The sequence below is a fragment of the Notolepis coatsorum genome (assembly GCF_963971535.1).
Source record: "Notolepis coatsorum genome assembly, chromosome: 4".
Taxonomy (NCBI): Eukaryota; Metazoa; Chordata; class Actinopteri; order Aulopiformes; family Paralepididae; genus Notolepis; species Notolepis coatsorum.
Window position 1 is genome coordinate 81,694,614 of NC_140168.1, and position 11,943 is coordinate 81,706,556.

Sequence of the window (11,943 nt, forward strand, 5' to 3'; positions counted from 1 at the left end):
GCAGTACAGCACCCCTGAAGCAGTTATAGGATTAGTGTCTTGCCCAAGGGCCAGCCACCCTCCGGTTGCCAGCTCACAGCTGGAATACACCCTCCTGTTGACGTTAGGGATAATTGAACCAGTGACCCTTAAGCTGCAGTATTTAGATCACCTTCCACTCACTGGTGGACACAATATGGGGGGGGGGGGCAGTGACTCAGGTGCTAGAGCGGTTGTCTGGTAATCTGAAGGTTCCCAGTTCGATTCCGGCTTGAGCAAGACACTTAACCCCTAACTGCTCCCGGTGAGCAGGTCGGCACCTTGGATGGTTGCCTCCGCCGTTGGTGTGTGAATGTGTGAGTGAATGGGTGAATGTGAGGCATAAATTGCAAAGCGTTTTGGGTCAGGTCTCAAGATAGACATTGTACCTTGACTGTGGAAGCATTCACCCCAAAATGATATCTGCTAACTTGTGCAAAATCACATGTTAAAAAAAATCCAGTTGATGTTCATTGCATCGAGCTGCATTGTGCTGCAAGGTGGTCCATATCATCACAAACATGTGCATTTTGGCAACAGAAGTGGAGTTTTGCCTCGGCCTGGGAGGAGATGAAATGGTAAATGGACAGCATTTATATTACTCTTTTATCCAAAGCGCTTTACATCTTATGCCTCACATTCACCCACTCACTCAGACATTCTCACACACCGACGGTGGAGGTGAGCATCCAAGGTGCCAACCTGCTCATCGGGAGCAGTTAGGGGTTAAAGTGTATCGCTCAAGCACACTTCCGACACGGAATATTATGGAATATTAAATGGGGGTGGCCTAATGGCTCCTGATGAGCAGGTTGGCACCTTGCATGGTCTGCCATCGGTGTGTGAATGTGAGGTATAGGTAAAAACGCTATATACTGTAAATGTAGTCCATTTTTACCATTCTACACTGCCATCTCTCATTTGCCAAAATGCAAACGTATTCTAATATACATACACAGCATGTGTTTAATCAAACTGTTAAAAGGGTTTATTATTTCATCTTTAATCTTAATTCATCAAATTCCAGCTGACCGGGTCTCCAGTTAATTGTTAACAGCTGGACGGGACAGGTCACCACTGGGCGTAGCCGTGACCTCCGACCTCTGCAGCTCCACCGTCCGCTGCGCCGGCACTCTCGGTACGGCACTTGTGTTTTTTCAAGTGCGGCATCTGATTGAATCTCTTCCCGCAGCTGTTGCACCCGTATGGTTTCTCACCCGTGTGGATTCTCATGTGTTTCTGTAAATTCCCCTTTTCGGTGAAACCTTTCCCGCAGACCGAGCAGCCGAAGGGTCTCTCCCCCGTGTGGCTGATCATGTGCTTGTTCATGTTTCCCTTCTGACCGAAACCTTTGCCGCAAACTGGGCAACTGAAGGGCCTCTCGCCCGTGTGAGTTCTCATGTGCACCTTCAGATTTTCCTTCCAACTGAACGTCCTGCTGCAGATGGAGCAAATGAAAGGCCTCTGACCCGTGTGAGTACTCATGTGCCTTTCGAGGTCCGTAAAAGACGCAAACCTTTTACAGCAAACGCTGCATTTCCTGTGAGCCGCGAGGTGAATTTCTAGGTTTTCCCCCGGCTCCAGCTGCTTCCCGCACAAACCACAGTTGCTTAAGTGGACTCGGACGTGCCTGACCAGGGAGCGCTTGCTAGGGAAGGATTCTCTGCACACTTTGCAACAAAGAGCAAACGGAGCGTTATTTGACGATTCCAGTTCACACTGCAATTCTGTATATCTGTGGAAATCGTTGCCGATAGACCAACTTTGTCCTTCCTCTGGGTCCGCGGTGTTTAGTGGGTTTAAATCTGACTGAGGTTCCCTCGTCTCCCTCCAATAATCATCCCTATCTTCAGTCTCCGTGTCAGACCAGTCAGAAGAGAGGAGCTGGACGTCACCAGTTGGTTCTAAACCAACAGCTGGATTGAAGTTACTGAATGGTTCTGATACTCCACAGTGCTCTCCATCAGGTTCTGTTTTCATCTGCTCAGTTGAGGTGCTGGCTAGAGGGTCCGTCTCTCCCTTTCCCTCGTCTGGAGTCCGGCTGGGCTCTGAGGGCTGAGTTTTCTCTTCATCACTTTCACATTTTTCCAAGACTACCGTCAACGTTAAGTCGCCAGCATTCTCCATCTGTTGAAATAGTTCCTCCTCTTTGATCTGTAGGGGCTCTGGCTCCTCCTGGACCAGACCAGGGCTCCTCTCCTGCTGCTCAGGAGCCGCCTCCTCCTCTTCACAGACAGGCAGCTGCAGGTGGTCTAGAGAGGGAGGAACACAACATTATGTCAATAGAGCTAATGTTTTGTTTGTTGCTAACTTGCTACCGTCGCTACTTTTGTTTTGTTTTTATAAATAAATCATGCTAACAGGACGGGTCACCCATTTCACATTATTTTACAAACCTTTTTTTGCGATTTTAATATCCTATACACTCTCACGGGCTTCGGCGTTATCATTGGAACTCATTCTGAGACCCCGAGAGTGCAATGCCGGCCGAATCCTGCTAGGTGGCAGTATCGCCCACCCTTTGAAACCTTATTTCACACTGTATATTACATTATGGTCCGGGCTGGAGAATTTGGACTCAGGCAAGTTAAACGCTTCCTACTTTGATCGAACAATGATTTCACATCGATCGCAATGATCATATGTAACGTACTCCAAAACGTATGCCGTTGCTGACGATCAGAGCATCAAAAAACTACCCCCCCCCCCCCCCCCCCCATTGATGCATTCATGATGAAACATAATACCTATTATATACCTTTGATTTTGAAATAGTAACGTGTCCAGGCGAGCAACGTGAATGACTTCAGCAGGAATTTGCCAGGATCACTCTGAAACTATACAATATTCACCATGGGATAACACGCAAACATATACGTACATGAAAACATATTTTTTACATGTTGGACGAGAGATAGTGACTGTCAAATGAGCCATAGTATTGTCTCCATAGCTATAGAATATATAGAATATAGATATAGCTCTGCAAACATTGTGACGCACAGTGAAAATAGGCAATGGAAAGCTGGCGCATTGACTACAGAGATGAGGGTAATAGCTGGCGCCAGCGTTTCCGTTAGAACATATTCGTGCCGGTCTGAGTGTCCTGCAAGATTTCTATCACCGGACATATTCGAGATATTCCGGTCAGAGTTTTAAACAGCAGTCTATTATAATCACATTTTTATGAGCTAACGAATTCCGTTATAATTGGACATGTGTATTAATTACATCAAGCGAAGAATGAGAAATTGATTTGCAGAATCAAATTACTATCTCTCGCCTCTCAAGTTAGTGCGATACGCTACCAGCATCAAGCTCCCGCTGCAGCAGCTCTGTCACACGCACCCCCAAATGAATCTCGAGTCGACATCGCTTCACCTCGTTGTATCAGACACGTCACACATATCATAATGTTCAACTTCACGTATACAGTCATTAATATATTCCAAATAAAATAAGTCCCTCGATACTCCGTGCTGCTGCTGACTTGAAATAAAATAGACCGATACGCAGTCGGTCCGACACTAAACAGCAGTCTGTTATAATCACATTTTTATGAGCTAACGAATTCCGTTATATTGGACATTTGTATTAATTATATCAAGCGAAGAACTGAGAAAGCAGAGAGACGGCAACATTATCGTGGGTTTGCGTGACGACTCTCTCCACCTCGCAACGACTTATTTGCAAAGAGTATGGCGCTGCAGAGAAGCTGTTCAGCTGTTATTGGCTCTTTTCTGGGAACCGCACAACAGCGCCCCCCACCCAACATTGGCTGAAAATGGCTGAATTGGAGTACTGCTGGAATATTGCATTGTACTGCTGGTACTGCGGCTCTACAGCTTCAGAAAAGTCCGCACACCCAGCACTAAGCTCTCGCCGACAACGTCGTTGTCATTATTAGAAGCAACGAGGAAACAAATGTAATGATCGTTTCGTTCATCGCATAGGCTATTTAATTTTAGCCTATTTTAATACAATTCAAATAATCAAATTGTGCTTAGACTCAGGGAATTATTTTCACCGGACATTAAGACCGGAGAGATAAAATATGTCGGACTTAAACAGATTTTGCCGGTAAAATACCGGTAATTACCGGCTAACGGAAACGCTGGCTGGCGCTGAATGAGTTAAAGGAACACGCCAACATTTTGGGAAATTAGCTTATCGTCTTCTCCAGAGAGAGACAAGATATATACCAGTTTCCTCTCCGTGCGTTCAGTAGAAAGCACGTTAGCCTAGCTTAGCGCAATGAATGGAAGCGGACATGACCGGTTAGCCTTCGGGAGAGTTGGACAATGCCTAGGCTAACCGGTCATGTCCGCTTCCATTCATTGTACTAAGCTAGGCTAACATGCAGCCAGATAGCTTTCTACTGAACGCACAGAGAGGAAACTGGTATCTATCTTCTTGTCTCTCTCTGGAGAAGACAGTAAGGGGCAATTCCATGCAAATGTCAACCTCACCATGAACAAATTTAAACAACATGATCATAACCAAACCAATTTCAAATGCATCATCAAGGTCTATATTTTGAAGTACAAAATAGATTTGATCGTAATATTTATGAGAATGCATGTTTTTTCACACTACAGGAGGAGACACAATGATGTACACATTTATTTTTCGATTAACCTAATTGTATGACTTTCTGAATGGCCAGAATGGCACAAAAAAAAACAGATATTTTTCTAACCTCACCTTTGATCATGAAGGGCTGTTGTATCAATATGTGAATCAATTATGTACTTTGTGTCTTTCCATTGGCAGGTGAAGCATGCTGTTATAATGCCCCTTTATGGGACAGGAAAAGTTGTCATAAAACATGCATCTGGAATGCAATGTCAACCAAACTTCCTAAGCAAAGCTAACTTTTATAAAGATGACATATTAGCTACAATTAGTCATTCTGGTCTTATTTTTTGTATTCTTTACAAGTGTTATGGATGTTACCGTTATGGATGTTACATTGCAAGTGACGGATGTTACATTGCGACTGTGTGTTGTTAAGTCCGATTATGACCCCTTTGTTTGAAGTATAATTTACACATTTTAGTTACACTTATTGTGAATATCTTTTTCAAAGAATAACATGTTTACTATCACTTTGAGGTACCCAAAAAGCACATTCAGGAAAACCTGGCATTTCCTCTCAAGGAATGAATCACAAAAAAGTGCTGTTATGGATGTTACATTTTTGCGTTATGGATGTTACACGTCTGAAATAGACAAAAAACACTATCAAAAATGTGTGTTGTTAAGTCAGATTATGACCCCTTTGTTTGATTTAAATCAGAAGTATTTTATGACTCCTTGTTTGATTAAAATCCAACATATTTCCAGACACAACTTTTTCACACATTGTTGGTCTTGGCAGAGCAGTGCCAAGTTAGCCTACTGCTAATCGGCTGCTGTCGGCCATCTCCCCCTCGCGTCTGCTCAGCCTACATGTGAACTTGTTATTGTTTTGCCGAGTATCGTGACAAGAAACCCACCCCAAAAAACACAGAAACCCCAAATGAAACCAAACAGAAAGTAAATGAGTATTATTCCAGGGACGACATTTCAAGACAGGCCCCAGGAATGAAGGATGCCGTGACCATAAGAGAAGGAGTCAAGCAGAGGGTTCAGAAACGCCACATGTCCATCCTTATGGAGGCTTACCGCTGCACTTCCAACCAAAGAGGACAAGTCCTGGGTCAGTTATGATCAGATTCGTGAACACTTCAATCCTCACATGGATAACAGAGGGAGATACCATTTCTCTGAACCTGAGTCCAGGCAGAGTGTTGGACTTGATTTTTTATAACTTTCTTTTTCATGGTGAGGTTGACATTTTCATGGAATTGCTCCAAAACTCATTTTCTGATTTAACTGATATTAATATTGCTGTTCTCTGTATAGAAAACACTTTTTTATGTTAATCAAATAAAGAGATATTTTCCAAAAACTTTTTGTAATTTATTTTCAGAAGTGACTGATATTTTGAAACTATTTAAGACCAAAAAAAAGAAGATTATTATTTTTTGTGTGATTTTTGTGATGTCACAGTATGATGTCATAATAGACATTTGTGATGTCACAGTATGATGTCATAATAGAACATTCTAGAACATTTGTGATGTCACAGTATGATGTCATAATCGAACATTCTACAACATTTGTGTTCTATATATTCAACAATTCTCTCAGCATTTCCTGGCATTTTTTTCAGACTACAACACGAATTCAGACTGGTTTGACCCTCAAAATGGTCCACCGAAGTCAAACACATGTGGGTAAAGCCCTATTTTTTTTATAGTGTTTTTTGTCTATTTCAGACGTGTAACATCCATAACGCAAAAATGTAACATCCATAACGGCACTTTTTTGTGATTCATTCCTTTGTTTAGAGGAAATGCCAGGTTTTCCTGAATGTGCTTTTTGGGTACCTCAAACCCTTCCCTACAAAGTGATAGTAAACATGTTATTATTTGAAAAAGATATTCACAGAGTTTTCATCATGTGTTCAGTGAGTCCGAAAAGCTTAACATCCATAACGCTGTGTATTTTGTCACCTATCAAAATCCAAAAGGTCAAAACATTTGACTGCAGGCTCATCTTTATCTCAATAAGTGTAACTAAAATGTGTAAATTATACTTCCAATTCAAATCGATGCCTTCGTCAATGTTAAGTTAAGTTTCCAATGTTCTCTCTGAATGTAACATCCATAAGTACGCTGGAATTGCCCTAAGCTAATTTCCCAAAATGTTGGCGTGTTCCTTTAACGTAAAGATAACAAGTTGGGACGATCCACTTTTTGAAGGAGCCTGTCTGATTAGTCACAAACTGGGTGTAATTTCAGAATATTGAAAAAGCACCTGTGTTTAACCCACCTGGATTCAAACCCAGCTGCCCATGCATTGGAAACCAAACACTACCACTCAGCCAAAGGAGATTCCACCATGGCCAAGAGATATATCGGTCTAAGTTACTATAGGCTTCAGGCCAAGGGAGATGTTAGGCTTTCTAGGCTTCGGGCCAAGGGAGATATTAGGCTTTCTAGGCTTCGGGCCAAGGGAGAGGTTAGGCTTTCTAGGCTTCAGGCCAAGGGCGATATTAGGCTTACTAGGCTTCAGGCCAAGGGAGATGTTAGGCTTACTAGGCTTCAGGCCAAGGGAGATATTAGGCTTACTAGGCTTCAGGCCAAGGGAGATATTAGGCTTACTAGGCTTCAGGTCAAGGAAGATACTAGGATTCAGAAAGAGATAAGCAGCTTCACTTGCACCAAATCAAAGCATGTCTCTGAAAATTCACAAATGGCACCTTCAAAACAGCTTCCTTCCAGTCTCACAACCTATAGTCACCTCACCGTGACCCCAATTGACTTTGAAAACAAATGCTGGTTCTGCATTGAATAACAACAACAAAAACACTGGAGCAAGTTTCCACTGTGTGGAATGAAAGGACTCTCGGTGTGTGATCATTCAGAATTTCAGATATAAGTGAACAGTGGACTCGCTGTTCCTCTATTTCCCTCGGTTCCTCTTTTTTTAGTTTTGTTTTTGAGTCCCGTTTAATCACTGCGATTAGCAGTTCGACATAAACCGCATTACGTTAAAATAAGAATGTAAATTAATTGGAATGGGGACCGTGTGTTGATTGAAAACTTTATTAACAGATTGCAGAATGGGTACAGTACAGTACAGCTCAATACATACAATTGTTAAGGGGATGCAGACCAGAGAAAGACTTTCGTCTTGTTTACATCAGGGTCCCCCATTTTCAATTCATCGTATAAGACTTAAACTCTATAACAATTATACATGGCTAACGAGTAAACCGCCCGTCCCCCTGCAGCACGACATCATGTCCCTTTAATTAGATCGACCATTATTAATTCACAAACCCGTCTGTATCTTCTTCATAAAGACATCCAGCATCTTGCGCTGCCGCTCGATCTCTCCTTCGTACTGTAGCACCGTCCTCTCGAACACGCCGAGGATCTCCTCCGCAGCCGCGGTCAGCCGCTCGTTGATCAACACCCTGACCACTTGTATTTTTAACATGTTTTTGTCTGAGAGTGAAGGGAAGTAGAAGAAGCGTGGAAAAGTGTCGGCTAGCTACCTGCGCTACTCTTCTTCTTCTTGTTGTGAATTTCCGTCGTATTGCTCTTCTTCTTCTTCTTCTTTTTGGTGTTTTACGGCGGACGGCCACCATAAATGGGGCATTTACCGCCACCTACCGACCCGGAAATCGGGCCAGTCTTCCATTCTCCCCTCTTCTTTTCTTCTTCAATGGTTTAACAAAACAAAACCAAAACCCATCCCTAACATCACCACCATATCCAAACCTAATCTATGAGTCACTCACTCTAACCACTAGTCTACCTAACTACCTAACCTACAAACACCTTCCTACAACCACACTGTTCACCATCCCTATCAACCTCCATCTACATTATACTACATATCCCACTCTCTGACTCACGTATATTTCAACTTTCTATCTACCTTCCAACTCTAACCCTTTCCCTCAAACCCTATCATACACCCCCACATTTCTCAAAAACCCCATCACCACCCTCGCCTTATCTCCCCCTCCCCCACTCAGTATTTCCGATATCCCCAGCTCCCTAACCCCCATCTCCCTCAATCTTCCCTTCATCTCTCTCCTCCGCACCGTATAAGCCCTACACTCCAACAGTACATGCCCCACTGATTCCTCCTCCTCCTCACACCCCTCACAGAGCCCACTCTGATGCTTCCCCACCAGCTTCAGGTTTTTATTAAACCCACAGTGCCCCAGCCTCAACCTCATCCACACTATTTCCTCCCTCCTATCTCTCAAACTACCCCCCTCCCGACCCCTAACACTGCGTTGGACCTGAAAGAAATTACGCCCTTTTACCCCCCCCCTCCCACCTCTCCTGCCACATCTGAACTGCCCTCTCCCAAATCATCCCCTTCGCCTCAGCCTTACTAACCCTGACCTGCATTTCCACCGCCCCCTTCCTCAAGGCCCCCTTTGCCAACTCGTCCGCCTCCTCATTTCCCCTCACTCCTACATGCGCCGGGACCCACAAAAATCTCACCTCTTTCCCTTGGCTCACACACCTAGTCACACTCATCAACACCTCATACAGCAGATCCTGCCGGCTACTGGATCGAAAAGACCTCAAGCTAGCCAACACTGACGCTGAATCACTGCATACCACCACCCTCCCCACCCGAGCCTGCTCCACCCACCTCAGTGCCACCAGCACAGCCACCATCTCAACCGTGTACACACCCAGACCGTTCGTAGTCCTCCGGCTTACCGCCACTCCCCTCCCTGGGACCACCACTCCAAACCCTGACACCCCAGACTCCGGATCCTTCGACCCATCTGTATACACAGCTGTAAAGTCCCCATACGAATCACGCATCAATCCCTCACAAGCACTAACCACCTCCACCCTTTCCCCAGACCTCTTCACTTCCATCATCCTCCAATCCACCTCAGGCCACTCTAACAACCACGGAGCCACGGCTGGATATACCACCGAGGGGCTTATATTAAGACCCCCCACTCCAAACTCCACCGCCACTCCCTGCCCTACCCGGCCAAAATTCTCCTTCTTACCCTTCCCATTCTCCCAGCAATCCCTCAGAACCCCCTTAGTCGGGTGAGAGTCCCCATGTCCCTGCAGACTCACCCAATAATTCGCCATTAACTGTCTACGCCTAATCTCCAAGGGCATCTCCCCCATCGCCACCTGAAGAGCCTGAACTGAAGTGGTCTTAAAAGCCCCACTACAGATCCTCAATGCCCGCGCCTGAAGCACATCCAACTTCCTCAAATGCACCTGGGCCACTGACCCATACGCCAAGCACCCATAATCTATCATAGCCCTAACTAACCCTACATATACTGACATCAACGCCTCACTACTACTTCCCCAGTCCCTACCAGCCAAACACTTCATTACATTCAACACCTTACTCCCCCTTTCCCCTATCCTCCTCACATGGCCCTCCCACGTAAGATGAGAGTCAAAAACCACCCCTAGATACTTAAAAGTTGCTACCCTCGGACTTCCGGTATGAGAGCAGACGGGTAACACACGTGCGATAGAGCTCCTGGTCAAATAAGCGAAAAAACTGATAAAAAAGGACCCGAAAAGTGATTAAAAATGAAAATGCACACGAGAAGTAAGGAAGAGACAACGATTGTGAAGGAAAGAGAAATGGAGAACACACGAGAAGAGGAGAATTTGAAGAAACAGAGTCCCTGAAGCGAAGCCGAGAAGAGACAGGCGGAAGAAGGGGGAGGTCCCGCTGAGGCAGGCACGGGAATGCCAGGATGGGCCGTGGTCATGCAGGCCGGGATATTGGAGAACATAACAGCGGTGATAAAACTGAACACGGACACGATAAGGAATGATATTGGGAAGCTACGGGAGGAATTGAGGAAGGAACAGGAGGACTTCAGAGGTGAAATGAATACAGAACTCAAAAGAGTGGAGGAGAAGATGGCGGAACAGGACAGAAACGTGACCGAGTTACAGACTAGAACGGCGCAAGCGGAGGAATGGAACACAGAGATACACGAGGTATTAACATGTGCGATTCAGAAACAAGAACAGATGGAAACAAAGATGTCGGACATGGAAGGGAGGTCACGGAGAAATAACATCAGAATATGGGGATTGAAAGAAGGAGTCGAAGGGGAATCGGTGACCCATTATGTAGAAAAGCTTATCAAGGAGCAATTGAAGGAGACGGGACTGGAAAAAAATGGAGATTCAGAGGGCCCACAGGGCGTTGGCTCCGAGACCGAAACCGGACAGACCTCCGAGAGCGGTGATTATTAACTTTCTGAGATTTGAGATTAAGGAACTGATACTCAGAACCGCGTGGACCAAGAAGATTAAAATCTAAGGGAAAAGACTATCGTTTGATCACGATTACTCGACAGCGGTAACAATAACACGCAGGTCCTACGCGGGACTGAAGAGAATTCTGAAAGAAAACGGAATGAGATTCCAATCACCCATGACCTCGCTAAGGATTCACTGGGAGGAAGGGACGGTGACGTACGCAACGGCACGGGAGGCGGCGCAGGAGATGAGACGACGGGGGATGCAGATGGCGGAACCCGTCTGTATCTTCTTCATAAAGACATCCAGCATCTTGCGCTGCCGCTCGATCTCTCCTTCGTACTGTAGCACCGTCCTCTCGAACACGCCGAGGATCTCCTCCGCAGCCGCGGTCAGCCGCTCGTTGATCAACACCCTGACCACTTGTATTTTTAACATGTTTTTGTCTGAGAGTGAAGGGAAGTAGAAGAAGCGTGGAAAAGTGTCGGCTAGCTACCTGCGCTACTCTTCTTCTTCTTGTTGTGAATTTCCGTCGTATTGCTCTTCTTCTTCTTCTTCTTTTTGGTGTTTTACGGCGGACGGCCACCATAAATGGGGCATTTACCGCCACCTACCGACCCGGAAATCGGGCCAGTCTTCCATTCTCCCCTCTTCTTTTCTTCTTCAATGGTTTAACAAAACAAAACCAAAACCCATCCCTAACATCACCACCATATCCAAACCTAATCTATGAGTCACTCACTCTAACCACTAGTCTACCTAACTACCTAACCTACAAACACCTTCCTACAACCACACTGTTCACCATCCCTATCAACCTCCATCTACATTATACTACATATCCCACTCTCTGACTCACGTATATTTCAACTTTCTATCTACCTTCCAACTCTAACCCTTTCCCTCAAACCCTATCATACACCCCCACATTTCTCAAAAACCCCATCACCACCCTCGCCTTATCTCCCCCTCCCCCACTCAGTATTTCCGATATCCCCAGCTCCCTAACCCCCATCTCCCTCAATCTTCCCTTCATCTCTCTCCTCCGCACCGTATAAGCCCTACACTCCAACAGTACATG

General features: G+C 45.2%; 1 protein-coding gene across 1 annotated transcript; it reads right to left on the reverse strand.

The window, feature by feature from the left end:
- Positions 1 to 1,012: 1,012 nt before the first annotated feature.
- LOC311226977 (uncharacterized protein) lies at positions 1,013 to 8,093 on the reverse strand. The gene is made up of 2 exons (XM_084312451.1): positions 7,911 to 8,093; positions 1,013 to 2,270 (listed from the first exon to the last, which is right to left on the reverse strand). Exons 1-2 carry the CDS (start codon positions 8,068 to 8,070, stop codon positions 1,090 to 1,092), a joined length of 1,341 nt encoding a protein of 446 aa, XP_084168577.1. The 5' UTR covers positions 8,071 to 8,093; the 3' UTR covers positions 1,013 to 1,089.
- Between the last annotated feature and the right edge of the window lie 3,850 nt (positions 8,094 to 11,943).

Bases quoted from the DNA above. Each gene is read 5' to 3' on its own strand.
- LOC311226977 (XM_084312451.1), bottom strand. From the start codon at position 8,070: ATGTTAAAAATACAAGTGGTCAGGGTGTTGATCAACGAGCGGCTGACC. The intron at 2,271-7,910 runs GTTTGTGAATTA...CTCCCTCTCTAG, and splicing joins TATGAAGAAGATACAGACGG to ACCACCTGCAGCTGCCTGTC.